The following is a 16,711-nucleotide window of genomic DNA, read 5'->3' as shown; positions in this document are numbered from 1 at the left end:
CTCTGCTGCAGTTCAACTGAGCATTTCTTCAGAGTCTTCTCTTGGGGAGCTTGCTTTTACCCCGCCCTGCCAGATGTGGCCAATCACAGCTTGGCAGCTGATCTAGCAGAGTACCAGTCTCTGAGGCAGCCGATCTATGATTGGCAGTGTCTGGGAGAGAGGAGTGAAAGCACACGCCCCCAGAGAAAACTCAAGCAGCAAATATGAATGTTTCTACAATGGAGTGATGCATTACAAAAAGGACGCAAGAGGTAGAGTCAGGGAGACTCAGGAACTTTTACAAAGTATGAAGTAATTTTTTTTTTAGCAAATTACACGTCCTTTTTTAAAGCTGAATACTCAGTTTTTCTGTTGTATTGTTCCAAATATCTTAGTCAATTGTGACAATTGAATTTTTTTCTGTACTGTACAGTGGGTACTTGGACCTCTGACTCCTGAGAATGAACAGCAAAGAATATTGAACCTATGTTAACTAAAATTTTCCTTTTATATAATATTAACTGTAATGATCTACGTTATATGCTTCATCCATTGGGCAAAACTGGCATCAACCCAACTAACACCTAATATGATCTATTTTATCATCTGCACCCCAGACGGGCAGAATGTCGCTTCCTGAAGTTACGGAATTGAGTAAAATATGTAGATCACTATTCTTATAAATTCACTGGAAAGAGTTTATGATTTCAAAATGCAGACATAGTCAAATATAAGCCTTTGCAAACTCAAATACTGTATTTGTATGCTGTTGTCTTGCCTTATAAGCTGAAAGGCTGTATGTAATTTACCGTAATTGCGTCTATTTAAAGGAATTTTCCAAAATCTTTCCAAAAGCAAGGGATGTCATAAAATAAAAACCCTAAAATATTTGATATCTTATACTACCACCTAAAAATGTTACTATTACAATAAATATTAATCCCGGTCTCAATCACCATCTAGTGGCCATTGGTGGTATTGTTATATGTGAGTATTGGTAATATTAATTATTATTGCTATGTTTGATGTCTATGTCATAAATATTTGCATTTATTTAGATTTTGCCGCAGTTAGGTAAAGGGGTGACATTACTGTTTGGGTCAAACTACTCTGGTGCTATCATCACCATTGCACGGACAATTAAAAGGGTTGCATGTAATTAGAAATACAGGTCTGTTTTTTTACACAACACCTTTTATTACTGTGCATTTGCAGTGACCAAACCACAGATCTTAAATAGTCACCGTTTACCAACCTAGAGGCAGATCAGCCTTTTTAGACAGTCGAATTGCATTTCCACTTTTACAGAACAATTGTTCAGTGAACATAGTACTCGGCAGCACATGTCCTGTTTACACAGGACCTTGTGCTGCCGAGAACGATCATTTTTAATTAAATTGCAGCTTTTTTTTTTTTTTTGCAATGACCGATTAACGGGAATGAAACATTCCTAGGAATGCGCAATCCCAATACTTTTCTAGTGTGACTGCAACCTTAGGGCTTAGCTGTGATATCAGGTACAACCATTGGTGTCCTGGTGAAAAAGAAAATAATAAACATGAACATAGTGTCTTTTCTTATCAAACCCTTTACATATAGGTGAAGTCATAAGTTTACACACCTTGGCTACCCTCATTAAACCTCAGTTTTTCACATTTTCTGAACACATTCCCTTTCTTAGGCTACTTAAGCTCACTACTATGTTCCCAGATGCCAAATATCATTATAAGGCCTCATACCCATTGGCGATTAAAAAAACGGTCCGATTTCTGGACTGGAAAAAAGGGTGGAGTGTTATGCCAGTGTCATGCGATTTCTATGCATTTTTTTATTTTTCCATCCGTTTTTCATCCGTTTTCCATCCGTTTTTTTCCCCAGCCACTCTTTTTCTACAGTCATTTACAGGACCATTTACAGTGTTCTATACCACATAATGGTGATGTATCCGTTAAAAATGGATGGAAAACGGATGGTCCGTTTTTGGTCCGTTTTTTTTAATCGCACCCATCTACTTCTATTGTGGAAAATCGCTGCAAATCGCAGCATGCTGCGATTTCTTTCTCAGACCGATTTTGGCTGAGAAAAAAATCGCAAGTGAGATGTCACCCATTCACTAACATGGGTCAGAGTGCAAGTCGATTAAAAATCGGACTGCAATCATCCAATTTAATCGCCAGTGAGTATGAGGCCTAATGATTTATTTCGGCTTTTATCTATTTAATCCTATTCTCAGTGCCTCATGCGTTCACATACACGTGGTTAGTGTTTGGTCTCTAAATTGTCTAGTTTTGGCCCACTCCTGACAGAACTGGTGTAACTAGGTCTGCTTTGTAGGCCTACTTGCTCACACTCTATTTTTAAAGTTATGACCACACATTTTTGGGGGGGAAATTGAGGTCAGGACTGTAATGGCCACTCCATTATTTTCTTTTTTCTGTCCTTAACGATAATCTGTCATCAGATAAAACTATTACCATTACAGACATGTGATAGTTAGGGACTTGTTGAAGGTTTCATATAGCAGCCAACAAGCTTCAAGTTACGCCATGGCCTTTTTGGCTAATGACGAGTTGGTGCTTTATTATCTCCAAATAATTTCCCCTGCTCCTAAAATACACCCTTCAACATGCTGCTGCAAGGCTCCCCATTGTGGCTGAACAGTTCCATTTTTCATTAATCAGATGGTTTTACATTTTTTCAAAGAGTAAGACCTTTACCCCCATGTTCAGTTGCAATCCATCCCATTGCTTTTCTTTATTGCAGTTTGGATCAGGTGCTTCCTACTTTCAGACCAAGTTGATATATGACAAGTTTTACTTTTGATATCTATTCTTCTCTATTTCTTTCAGCATGTTCACATCTTCTTAGCTTTTCATGGATTGATTTGTATTTTTTGCATCAAAGTTTATCTCTAGGCGACCATAGCTGTCTCCTTCCTGAATTGTATGATGGCTGCAGTGTCCCATGGTGTGTAAACTTGCAGTTTATTTTTTGATCAGATGAACATGAGGCCTTCAGGCATTAAGAAATTGCTCCCAAAGATATTGCAACATTATGGAGATCCACAATTATTTTTCTGGTGTCTTGACTAACTTGTTTTGATTTTCCCATGATGTCAAACAAACAGTCAAGAAGGCCTTGAAGGTAGACTATACACTACTGCCACGTGTACACCCCAATTGCCTCAAATGATGTCAATTAGCATATTTGCAGCTTCAAAAGTACAGTATCTATATCGGTACTTGCTCTTTCTGCTATTGTCAGTGGGTGGTGGGGCATCTTTATTGTGGACGACACAGTGCAACAATACGGTAGTTCTGTTTACCATTCTTGGTCTTGTGGTATTGACCAGGCAGAGACCATGAGGCTGTGTGCACACATAGGCATTTTTTTCGTGTTTTTTTTACCAGCAAAAATGCTTAAAAAATGCTTACAAGAAGCATCCCATTCATTTTAATGAATTCTGCACTTTTTGTGCCTATTGATGTTTTTTCTGCGAAAAAAAACCGCATCGTGGTAATAACGCAGCATGCTCATTAATTTTGCTGAAAAATCCGCATTTCTAGCTATTTTCTATGAGACTGGGGATGCGCGGAAAAAACGCATAGAAAACGCGCGGTTTTTGTGCAAAAAATGCACAGAAAACGTGCAAAAAACGTGCATTTTCTGGGAAGGAGTCCGGTTTTCATGCAGAAATTTTCTGCATACGTGGCCACATAGCCAAAGGGTTTTTTCCTCACATTCTTCTCTCTTTAATTCCATGCTCAGTCTTGGGTAGAGCTCTACATTAGGTAAATTCCTTGTTCTTTGCTTCCGTGCCAGTTACAAGTTCTACTTACCCTAGTTCACTCCTGCTATTTCTGCTCATGCCCAGCTAGTTTGTTTCCCATTACTGAGCTTGGCTCATGTTTTGACATTTCTACTGCTTGCCAATTTTGTTCTGGTTCTATCCTGATTTCTTGGTATTAACCTAACTTTATAACCATTCTCTGCCACCCTGCTTCATAGGCCAGCAGCCACTCGATTAACTCAACCCAGGGATGCCCCAGCATAGTTCCAGATCACTGATTAGGTGTAAAGTGGTGAAGGCCCAGGACCTGCTAGTTGGAGTGGCTAGTGCCATACCCATCCATGGAAACCGTTTTCAGTGCCCCCAGCCTTCCACTGCCAGTGCTGATGCAAAATGGTCAACTTGTTGTATGTAAACTTCTGATACACTGAATTTTGACATTGTGAATTCTAAATGAAAGGATCTGTGCATTGACATTTTTGGGATAAATTTCTTGGGTACAAAATAAACATCCTAATCCACTTGCTAATAAATGTGTTTGTTGATGTGAAATCTGTGGAGAGGAAAAAAAATGGTCTTAGAACCTCATCCTAAGTGTATAAAAACCATTTTGTGTGCTGGGCTAGTTCAACCATTCCTTTATTGTTTTCTCATTTCCTCTACTTAAAGTACATAGACAGCCTCAGAGGTACAAATAAGCCCTGAATATGGTAAAATGTATTGAAAATTATTTTAGTAATGTGTTTTTTTCCCTTACGTCTTTCAGTAGAGAAGAGGATGACATTAAATTCATTGTTATATTGGACAGAAGATTGGATACATGGACGTCTGTAAAATTAACACTTCAGAAATTATCAGTAAGTCACATCCATAATCTTGACTTCGACAGACATAAAATATGGGACAGTTTATTCAAAATTTCCAATTATAGGCAACATTTTGGGTGGTATGGTGGTTCAGTGGTTAGCACTGCAGCCTTGCAAATACTTGGACTTGGGTCCTAGGTTCAAATCCCACCAAGGACGACAACATCTGCAAGGAGTTTGTATCTTCTCCCCTTGCTCACGTGGGTTTCCTCCGGGTACTTTGATTTCCTCCCACATTCCAAAGACATACTGATAGGGAATTTAGATTGTGAACCCCATTGGGGACAGCGATGATAATGTGTGCAAACTGTAAAGCGCTGTGGAATTAATGGTGCTATATAAATGAGATAAATAAATACATTTTATGAGTCGGGTTATAAAAGCTCATATCACAGCCTGTTTAGTTTATTTTATGCCACAATATAAAACTGCTGTATTCTGCAAAGTATGAAAAAATCAAGACAAAAAGGAAAAGATGGATCATTAATTATTTATTACTCTTGCTTATATAGTGCCACCATATACCACAACACACTAGTCGTCCCTGACCCAATTGGGACTTACAATCTAAACTCCTTTTCAGCAAGTCTTTGGAGTGTGGGAGGAAATCCGAGAACCCAGAGGAAACCCACAAAACATGGGGAGAACATACTCCTTGCAGATGTTATCCTTGGTTGGATATTAACAGAAAGTAGACACTGCACTTTTCGTGGATGGTGCACAAGTAGAATCCAATCTCATATACAGGTATATGAAAAACTTGGAATTCGATTTGTAATCAATATAGATGAAATTTTATTTGTAATATTTTCTAGACAATAAAGAGATATTTTTGTCTACCTTCATTAGTCAGCTGGAATAGGGAAAACTGATTGAGCTGTGGAAGGCAGAGCTTTGCGGTGTCTCCTGCATAGCGGTGGCCACAGATTGCTAAACTCTGGAAGGTTAGAGATGAGTTCAGTTTTGATAACGACAAATGGGATGTAGATTATTGTTCTCCAAAGTCTGTTAGCTTTCCCCTTAACCCCTTTACCCAGAAGGGTGGTTTGCATGTTCATGACCGGGCAAATTTTTACAATTCTGACCATTGTCCCTTTATGAGGTAATAACTCTGGAATGCTTCCATGGATCCCAATATGTTTTCTCGTGACATATTGTACTTCATGATAGTGGTAAAATTTCATGGATATAGCTTGCGTTTATTTGTGAAAAAAACGGAAATTTGACAAAAAAAAACTGCTCCCCTCAAGGTGCTCAAAGCCACATTCAAAAAGTTTATTAACACTTCAGGTGCTTCACAGGAATTTTTTGAATGCTTAAAGAAAAATGAACATTTAACTTTTTTTTAACAAAAAAAATACTTCAGGTCCAATTTTTTTTATTTTACCAAGGGTAACAGGAGAAATTGGACTGCAAAAGTTATTGTGCAATTTGTCCTGAGTACGCTGATACCTGATATGTGGGGGGGAAAAAAACTGTTTCAGCACATGGCAGAGCTCAGAAGGGAAGGAGCGCCGTTTGACTTTTTCAATGCAAAATTGGCTGGAATTGAGATCGGACGCCATGTCACGTTTGGAGAGCCCTTGATGTGCCTAAATATTGGAAACCCCCCACAAGTCACCCCATTTTGGAAACTGGACCCCCCAAGGAACTTATTTAGATATGTGGTGAGAACTTTGAGCCCCCAAGGGCTTCACAGAAGTGGCGTGAAAATAAAAAAATCATATTTTTTCCACAAACATGAGCTTTTAGTCCCCAATTTTTTTTATTCTCCCAAGGGTAACAGGAGAAATTGGACACCAAAAGTTGTCCAATTTGTCCTAAGTACTCTGATACCCCATATGTGGGAGAAAACTACTGTATGGGCACACGTCGGGACTTGGAAGGGAAGTAGTGACGTTTTGGAATGCAGACTTTGATGGAATGGTCTGCGGGTATCATGTTGCATATGGAGAGCCTCTGATGTGCCTAAACTGTTCAATCCCCCCACAAGTGACCTTATTTTGGAAAATAGACCCCCCTAGGAACTTATCTAGATGTGTGGTGAGCACTTTGAACCCCCAAGTGCTTCACAGAAGCTTATAGCGTAGAGCCATAAAAATAAAAAAATCATATTTTTTTCCACAAGAATGATATTTTTGCCCCCAATTTTTTATTTTCCCAAGGGTAACAGGAGAAATTGGACCCCTTAAAGTTGTTGTGCAATTTGTCCTGAGTAGGCTGATACTCCATATGTGAGGGTAAACCACTGTTTGGGCGCATGGCAGAGCTTGGAAGGGAAGGAGCACCATTTGACTTTTTGAACGCAGAATTGGCTGGAATTGAGATCAGACGTCATTGCGCTTGGAGAGCACCTCATGTGCCTAAACAGTGGAAACCCCCCAATTCTAACTCCAACCCTAACCCCAACACACCCCCTAACCCTAATCTCAGCCCTATCCCTAGCCCTAACCCTAGCCCTAACTCTAACCCTAGCCCTAGCCCTAACCCTAATGGGAAAATGGAAATAAATACATTTTTTTTTTAATTTTATTATTTTTCCCTAACTAAGGAGGTGATAAAAGGAGGTTTGATTTACTATTTTTAGCGGGTTTTTATGTTTGGCAGCTGTCATACTCTAAAAGATGCTTTTTATTGTAAAAATAGTTTTTGCATCACCACAATTTGAGAGCTATAATTTTTCCATATTTTGACCCACCGAGTCATGTGAGGTCTTATTTTTTGCTGGACAAGTTGACATTTTTATTGATACCATTTTTGGGCACAGAATGAACAAAAACCAGCATTTCATGAATTTTATTTGGGGGGTGCGTTTACACTGTTCCACGTGTGGTAAAATTGATAAAGCGGTTTTATTCTTCGGGTCAGTCCGATTACAGTGATACCTCATTTATGTCTTTTTTTTATGTTTTGGCACTTTTATGCAATGAAAACAATTTTATATAAATAATAATTATTTTTGCATTGCTTTATTCTGTGAGTTATAACTTTTATTTTTTCGCTGATGATACTGTGTGGTGGCTCATTTTTTGTGGGACAAGATTATGTTTTCAGCGGTACCATGGTTATTTATATCCATATTTTTGATTGCGTGTTATTGCACTTTTTGTTCGGCGGTATGATGATAAAGCATTGTTTTTTGCTTTGCTTTTTATTTTTATTTTTTAAATGGTTCACTAAAGGGGTTAACTAGTGGGACAGTTTTATAGGGCGGGTCGTTATGGACGCGGCGATACTAAATATGTGTACTTTTATTTTATTTTTTTATTTACAAAAAATCAATTTATTAGGGAATATTTTTTTTAATTTATTTAGGGATTTTTTTATTAATTATTTTTACACATTTTTTTTTTACTTAATTTTATTGTCCCAGGGGGAACATCATTGTCTAGTGTCAGATCGCTGATCTGACATTTAGAACAGCGCTGTGTCAGATCAGCGATCTGACAGGCGCTGCACAGGCTTCCTCCGTGCTTGCTCTCTGCAGGGAAGGAGGCCCTCAGAGCATCGCAGCACATCGCGCTGCTCTGAGGGTCTCAGTGAAGCACGGAGGGAGCCCCTCCCTGCTGATGCTTCCCAAATTCCCCGGTACACTTCGATCATGTTTGATCGCAGTGTGCCAGGGGTTAACGTGCAGAGAGCGGTTCTTGACCGCCCCTGACACAGCGACGGGTGTCAGCTGTGATAATCAGCTGACACCCGGCCACGATCAGCGGCGCTTCTCCCCCCAGGGAGCGCCGCTGATCGCTTAGATGTACTATCCCATCTTCAGTCATACGGGCCCGGGTACCATGGACAGGATAGTACGTCTGATGTCTGAAAGGGGTTAAAATAGATTTTCAGAAAATTCTCAGATCTTTTGTTGTTTCGCTTGCCTTTGATGGTGGACTGGTTCACAATACCAAGGTATTGCCAAAAACAGGTTGAAGGGTAGATTGTGTGGGCAAGGGAGTATTTTTAATTATAGTGCTGCGGAATATGTCGGCGCTATAGAAATAAAATTTATTATTATTATTATTATTATTAATTATGCTAAAATGCAAAGATGGTTTATTCAATCTTCAGCATTGTTTGAGTGGGAGTTCTACAGTATATCTTGGGTTACAGCAAAATATATGTTGCTGCCTGTTTTGTATTTAAGCTGAGTTGTCAAATTGCTAGTAGATGGTGGTTGAACTGTGTGTTGAGTGTTGAGAGAGTCTCTGTCTTGGCTGTTCTCGGAGTTGTGCAATAGCCGAGTGTTTTTTGACCAGTTTCCACCAAAGCTGATCTCCGAGTAGTAGTGATATGATAACCGGACACTTAATAGTTAATGTCAGGTCTTGTCTAGTGGACATCCTAGAGTATTTGAAGCATGTTACATGGAGGTATGAGGCAGACCTAAGTATTGGTTCTGGAATATTTGGGATGAAACCTCTGATGACAACGGAAATTTGTAGTCATCTGAAGCTGGGGAATTTACAGTAAATGACTATTTGTAAGTGATAAACTTTCTTCTCTCCTCTGTTATCTGGAACTGATGAGCTCTAATTTTCATGTAATGGGTGAGAAAGCAATGAATCGGGTTGTTTAATACTTCATCCAGAAACTGTTTTATTTTTTATTTGCTAATACAGAGGCATCATATTCCATATTATTGATAACAATCTAGATTCCCTATCAGTATGTCTTTGTAGTGTGGGAGGAAAGCGGAGAACCCAAAGGAAACCCAAGCAAACACGGGGATAACATACAAAATCCTTGTAAATGTTGTACTTGGTGGGATTTGAACCCAGGACCCTAGCGCGGCAACCACTGAGCCACAGTGCCGCCCCAAACTTAAATCGCTTGTTCAGCATTGTACTGTATAGTGAGATGAGCTGTCCGCCTTGTCTCTTCATGCTGAGTTGCTGTTGTTGCGTTATTCTCCTTACGTGATGACGAGATAATGTAATCAGCCTCCACAGCATCGGCAATAGCATTTGTTATCAGCTATTTTAATAAAATGTCCAAATCTGCAAAGATAGATGAAATATTTGTTAACAGACTGGTATGCGTGTTGGTTAGTACCATGGATTGTGTCCTGCTGCTCTCACCGCATTCCCCCGGGATGGGACTCAGCGCCTGATGTCATCACTTCCAGTATCGCGGCTGGGGGTCCCGTCGGGTGTGCACGCGCACTTCCTGCACTTGACTCCATGGCTGCATACATGGCCCCAGGGCTTTGTCAGGCGTGCATGCCCTCACCCCACTACCCTTACTGCGGCCGCACCATCTCTGACCTCTCTATGGTCCTATATCAGACTGCCTCTTCCTGTAGGCGGCACCTGATTATTGTTGTGCTTCCTTGCTAGGCCTGCTGGCCGCTCTCTGCATTCAGGTCCCATTGCCCTGTGCTCTGCCGTGCTTCTTAGCACACGCTCTGCTCCTGCCCTGTGCTCTGTTGTGCTTCTTAGCACTCGCTCTGCTCCTGCCCTGTGCTCCATCGTGCTTCTTAGCACACACTCTGCTCCTGCCCTGTACTCTGTCGTGCTTCTTAGCATATGCTCTGCTCCCGCCCTGTGCCCTTTCGTGCTTCTTAGCACATGCTCTGTTCCTGCCTTGTGGTCTGTTGTGCTTCTTAGCATACCCTCTGCTTTGCCTTGCACCCAGACGTACTTCCCAGCATGCGCTCTGCCTTGCCTTGTACTCAGGCGTGCTTCCTTGCATGCGCTCTGCTTTGCCTTGTACCCGGGCGTGCTTCTCAGTGCACTATCCAGTACCCAGCATGCCCCTGTGTACATGCCCTGTACTGTCCTGAACCCTGTGTACCCCCGTGTACATGCCCTGCACTATCCTATACCCAGCGTGCCCCTGTGTCCATGCTTTACGCACTCTTGTATCCTGCGTGTCTCCTTCTGCACCTTGCTAGACACTCTCTCTTTCGTCTTCTGTGAGCCAGCCACCTGGTTCCAGTAGTCGTGGTACTTTACCCCCCTGTGTCTGCCCCTGACACTCCCTGTATAGGGGTGGTCCTCACTAGCTCAGCACGCCCTGGGTGGGTTGGTATCGCAACCCAGAGGGTCCACTCCAGGAGTAGTCACAGATTGAAACAAAAAAAAACAAAATGTAACTTATTGTAACTATAATTTATTTATTTATAATTTATTTTCAACAGAAGCCGCCAGCTTTCCGTCATGCTGGCATGCCTGGAGCAAGTACAGTCACCATTTAGAGCACTGAGAACTGGCACTGTGAAAATACCATGGCACTGACTGACAGCCAGTACTGAACTGGGCACTGTATAGCCAGCTGTTAGTCACGGCTGGGGTGGGCAAACAACCCATGCTGTGATGGTGTGATATGTTATGTGGGTGTCATTTTTTGTATATTCCTATTTTTAACAATTCCAGTTATTTTCATAGTGTTTTTCTTATTACAATGTAAGTCTTCAGCCTTACTGTATCTGTCTCTAGATGACCCCCTGTAGTGCATTAATCCCTAAGGCCTTTTGTTCTCCTCTGGGAGGCAACTTGTTTGACTACCCCTGGACAAGGAAGGGGGTGGGGGGAAGAACGGCAGCTGGACAAGTCAGTTCCGGTAGAGACAAGATGGTGAAAAGGCTGCATTTCAGAGAGAAGGACCCATTTTTTTTCCTCTGGTGCTAGAGTGTTTTGGAATCTCGTTTCCCTGGACATTTTATCCTGATACTGGACTGCATTCTTATTCTGGACTATCTTATCCTTTGTGTGGTGGACTGAATATGGACCTTTTCGTATTTTTGCCTGAATAAAGGTCTTGGAATTGTTCACTCTTCGCTTGCTCTGTTGATTGTGTGATACCAGAGAAGGACCCCGTGACAACTGGTGGCAGCGGTGGGATCAACAGAGCGTCACCCAATGGAGAACCACCCACAGAGTGAGTCCAGAAATTGGACTGTATGCAGTTTACAGGATAGAGCCAGAGACCTGGGCCTGAACTACCAGGGCCTGACTAAAGAGGCCTTAATCGATCTACTGGTGGGCGCTAGCCCGGCCACCTCCTCCCAGATGTCTGAAGGACGACCACTGGAGACAGGGATCCCCATCCAGAAAAGCCAGTGGTTGGTGTGGTATGAAGAAGAGATGGCGGTTCTGGGCCCCGGCGTCTCTCAGGAGTACAAGGAGGAGGCTGCCCGCCGGGCACAGCGGAGACAGGAAGCAATGGAGCTTGAAAAAGGGAGTAACACAATGTGGAGTGTAACCCCAACAATCCGGGAACCTGTACGGATCACCCGGACAGAGTTTAAGCCATTTGATGAGGCTTCTGGAGATGTGGAGGGGTTCTTCAAAGACTTTGAGCAGCAGTGTGCTGTGATGGAGGTGCCCCACTCTAGCTGGATGCGTTTGTTAGTGGGGCTCCTGAACGGAAGCTTGGCGGAGGCTTACTGAACCATTGATGCTCTGCGGAATCGGGATTATAACATTGTAAAGCGGACTATCCTGGATTACCATGCTATCACCCCAGACTCATATAGGGCCAAGTTCCGAGACCTCCCATGCACCACGAGGGGGATCGTTTAGGATGTATGCACATAAGATGTCCGAGGCATGTCGGAGATGGCTGGAAGCAGAAAACGCCTTTACTGTGGAAGATGTTATACAGGCGTTCCTTATAGAACAATTTCTTGCCAAGTGCCCTGCAGAGGTACGGGAATGGGTCCGGGAGCGCACACCGTGTACCATGGATAGATGCAGCCCTGGCCGATGAAGCCCTTACTATCCGGATGCAATGGAGGAGGCTTCTAGACAATGAACCACGGCCTGCTCCCGCACCCCATCCCCCTCCAATTATATCTGCCCTTCCACCTAGTCGCAAGCCGATGACAATCACGCCTCACAATCCTAGGCCCCAACAGTTCCGACCACGACCTGGGGGTATCACAGAGAGGAGGTGTTATGGGTGTGGGCAACCTGGACATTTGCAGTCTGGCTGTCCCTCCAGGATCCGGAGGGAGCCCCACGCAGCCCCACCTCGTCCAGTGCATCTTGTACATTCCACCACACCTGAGGAAGAGCTACCACCACCCCCACCAGAGTGGACCACCCACCACGGCACCATAGATACCCCTCATGGAGTGTACGGACTCCGGCCTCTGTCCTTTAGCTACTCAGAGCAACGGCAACGCCACCTGCAGGATGTGTTTATTGATGGATACAAAGTGTCAGGATTTAGAGACAAGGGGGCATTCTTGACTATCACTGACCCCCGTGTGGTTCGACCCGAAGCAATTAACCAGGTTCCGGGAATTCCCATTGTCCTGGCGGGCGGTGCCCGCAAATATATACAGCGAGCTTCTGTGCATTTGGATTATGGTTGTGGAGAAAAACTGTGTTGGGGAGGACTTCCTGCAGATATCCTCCTTGGGAACGACATTGGGGAGTTACAGTGCCAATTTGTGGGAGCAGTCACCCGACTACAGGCCCTTCAAGCACTACGTCATCCGGACCCCACCGGGGAGCAACCACCACGAACCGCATCAGAGTCGGTAAGCAATACTTTCGCTGCTACTACATTGGGAGAGTCTTGGGACAGAGAGGAGTTTAGGAGAGAAATAGAGGGTGACACTACCTTAGCAGCCCTTAGGCGAAAGGCAGAAACTGGGCACATGGGAGATAATGGGGATGGCTTCCCTCGAGAAAACGGACTGTATTATCATGTAACAAAGGGCAGTGACCAGGGCAACCCTGACGCAACGACCAGGCAACTCATTGTTCCTCAGAAGTACAGGGCACAGCTACTTCAACTGGCCCATGACATCCCCTTGGCTGGACATCAAGGGAGAAAAAGGACTGAAAGAGACTCACCCAAAGTTTTTACTGGCCGGGCGTCTCGCAGTCGGTAGCCCATTATTGCCGCACCTGTGATGTGTGCCAGCGAATGCGGCATCCAGGAGCTCGACATAAGGTACCCCTGCAATCCCTGCCCATAATTGAGGAACCATTTCAACGTGTAGCCGTCGACATCATAGGTCCTCTGGCCCACACCAGCAGGTCAGGGAAAAAATATATCCTGACCGTGGTGGATTATGCCACTAGGTATCCTGAAGCTGTGGCCCTGTCCAGTATTACAGCAGTAAAGGTAGCCGAGGCCCTTGTTACCATCTTTACCTGGGTAGGGTTTCCTAGTGAAATATTGTCGGATCAAGGCACTCAGTTCATGTCAGATCTGGTCCAGTCCCTATGGCATACCTGTGGTGTTCGAGCCATTCGCACCACCCCATACCACCCGCAGACCAACGGACTATGTGAACGCTTTAATGGAGCCCTAAAAAATATGCTGAGGGCTTTTGTTGACGTTGAAAAAGACTGGGAAAAGTACCTGCCACATCTCCTCTTCGCCTATCGGGAGGTTCCCCAAGAGTCCACAGGGTTCTCTCCCTTCGAACTACTGTTTAGCTGGAAGGTCCATGGGCCTCTCACTCTTCTGAAAGAACATTTGGAGGGAGACATCTCAGATACCGGAATGCCCATCGTTCCCTATGTTCTAGAGCTCAGAGACCGTCTCGCCCAGCTAGCTACCTTCGCTAAAGAACATCAGCGAATGGCCCAGTCCAGACAAAAAAAACCTGGTATGACCGTAATGCCAGGAACCGGGAATTTATGGAAGAACAGCAAGTGCTCATGATGACTGCTTCCCCTGCCAACAAGCTTCAAGCAGTGTGGGAAGGCCCCTATCAGGTTGTCAAGAAAATTAATGACACTAACTATGTTATTGCCCTGGACTCTAGTGGTCGACGACAGAAAACCGTCCACATTAACATTCTGAAAGACTACCACGACCGATCTCTGCCTGTTCTAGCTGTCTGCCACCCCCCTAGTGATACCGCCGCCGACGAGTATCTCCCAGATCTCCTCCAGGTTGCCCAAGCGGGAGGATCACTGGAACAAGTGCCCCTGGGCTCCCATTTATCGGATATACAAAAGGACGATATTGTTGCTGTACTAAGGCCGAGGGCTGCTGCTTTCTCCTCAAAGCCGGGGAAGACTACTCTCACCAGTCACCATGTGGAAACCCCCGGACAACGCACCATCCAGCAGGCTGCCTACCGGGTTCCAGAGGCTGTTCAAGGCATGATAAAAACGAACTGGAGGAGATGAAACAACTGGGAGTTATTCAGCCATCTCACAGTTCTTGGGCCTCTCCTGTCGTCCTGGTCCCCAAGAAGGATGGTACAACACGATTCTGCATTGATTACAGACGACTAAATGATGCCACCAAGAGTGATGCTTATCCCATGCCCAGGATTGATGATCTATTGGATCGTCTGGCCAGTGCCCAATTTGTGACCACGTTAGACTTGAGCAAAGGGTACTGGCAGATACCCCTAACGGAAGACGCTCGGGAGCGCTCAGCCTTCATTACTCCATTTGGGCTTTATGAGTTCCTGGGAATGCCCTTTTGGATGAAAACTGCCCCCGCTACTTCCCAGAGACTGGTGGATCGACTGTTACAACAATGTCAGGACTTTGCCTGTGCTTACTTAGACGACATCGCCATTTTTAGCACAACCTGGGAGGAACATCTTAAACACTTGGGCATAGTGCTGGACTGTATCCTTACTGCAGGACTGACCATTCACCCTGATAAGTGCCAAATAGGGATGGCTGAGGTGCAGTACCTCGGGCATAGAGTAGGGGGTGGGACACTAAGGCCTGAGCCTGCCAAGGTGGAAGCCATTAGCAACTGGTGTAGACCCCAGACTAAAAAGCAGGTACTTGCGTTTTTAGGAACTGCTGGTTACTATCGCAAATTTGTTTCTAATTTCAGCACCTTGGCCAAGCCCCTAACCGACCTGACCCGCAAGAACATGCCTAGGAATGTGACGTGGACGCCGGCATGCGAGGATGCCTTTTCAGCGTTAAAGACTGCCCTCGTCACTGCTCCTGTCTTGGCTGCCCCGGATTATAAATGCAGGTTCCTCGTGCAGACAGATGCATCCACCTTTGGGATTGGGGCAGTACTTAGCCAAGTGAACTCCACTTGAGAAGAACATCCTGTTGCTTTTGCCAGTCGGAAACTACTGGATCGGGAAGTTGCCTATGCCACTATTTAAAAGGAGTGCCTTGCCATCGTATGGGCGCTAAAAAAATTGCAGCCCTACTTGTATGGCAGAGACTTTACAATTGTTACAGACCACAACCCCCTCACATGGCTGAATCGCGTATCAGGGGACAATGGAAGATTGCTGCGGTGGAGCTTGTCCTTACAACCGTACAGCTTCTCTATTCAATACAAGCGAGGAAGCCAACACCAGATCTCCGATGGACTGTCTCGACAAGAAGAACCATAGGCTCCCCGGGCCGACCTACCCCTGCCACTGTACAAAGAACTATAAATAACTGAGCAATGTGGACTAAAGTGAGCAGGCCAGAGGTCTGTGTAGACCTCATGGCGTGCTCACTTATTTTGTATATTCCTATTTTTAACAATTCCAGTTATTTTCATAGTGTTTTTCTTATTACAATGTAAGTCTTCAGCCTTACTGTATCTGTCTCTAGATGACCCCCTGTAGTGCATTAATCCCTAAGGCCTTTTGTTCTCCTCTGGGAGGCAACTTGTTTGACTACCCCTGGACAAGGAAGGGGGTGGGGGGAAGAACGGCAGCTGGACAAGTCAGTTCCGGTAGAGACAAGATGGTGAAAAGGCTGCATTTCAGAGACAAGGACCCATTTTTATCCTCTGGTGCTAGAGTATTTTGGAATCTCGTTTCCCTGGACATTTTATCCTGATACTGGACTGCATTCTTATTCTGGACTATCTTATCCTTTGTGTGGTGGACTGAATATGGACCTTTTCGTATTTTTGCCTGAATAAAGGTCTTGGAATTGTTCACTCTTCGCTTGCTCTGTTGATTGTGTGATACCAGAGAAGGACCCCATGACACATACTCTTAGTGCTGTGAGTGGTAACTGTAGTTGCTCTGAGTATGCCTATATTACTGAAAGCCGGCGGCTCCCAGGTGAAATAAAGTAATTTTCTTCTGGGTGCTGCACTTTCAGTACTGTGGCCGGGCAAATTCATAATGCTATTAACCTGCACATAAATGCTATATTTGCAGACTAATAGCATTATCCGA

At 44.2% G+C, this 16,711-nt stretch overlaps 1 protein-coding gene across 2 annotated transcripts in view; it reads left to right on the top strand.

Moving 5' to 3' along the window:
- Positions 1 to 16,711, top strand: part of MCF2 (MCF.2 cell line derived transforming sequence) — a 251,763-nt gene that overhangs the window by 77,831 nt on the left and 157,221 nt on the right. For both annotated transcript variants that reach the window (XM_073543572.1, XM_073543571.1), the window contains exon 4: positions 4,536 to 4,626. In XM_073543572.1, coding sequence (XP_073399673.1) covers positions 4,536 to 4,626 — 91 coding nt within the window. The remainder of the gene's footprint in view (positions 1 to 4,535; positions 4,627 to 16,711) is intronic.

The sequence above is a fragment of the Dendrobates tinctorius genome, unplaced genomic scaffold (genome assembly GCF_039654945.1).
Source record: "Dendrobates tinctorius isolate UK_male_01 unplaced genomic scaffold, ASM3965494v1 ptg000133l, whole genome shotgun sequence".
Taxonomy (NCBI): Eukaryota; Metazoa; Chordata; class Amphibia; order Anura; family Dendrobatidae; genus Dendrobates; species Dendrobates tinctorius.
Note: the sequence above shows the minus strand (reverse complement) of the source record. Positions and strands in the feature narration are given on the sequence as shown.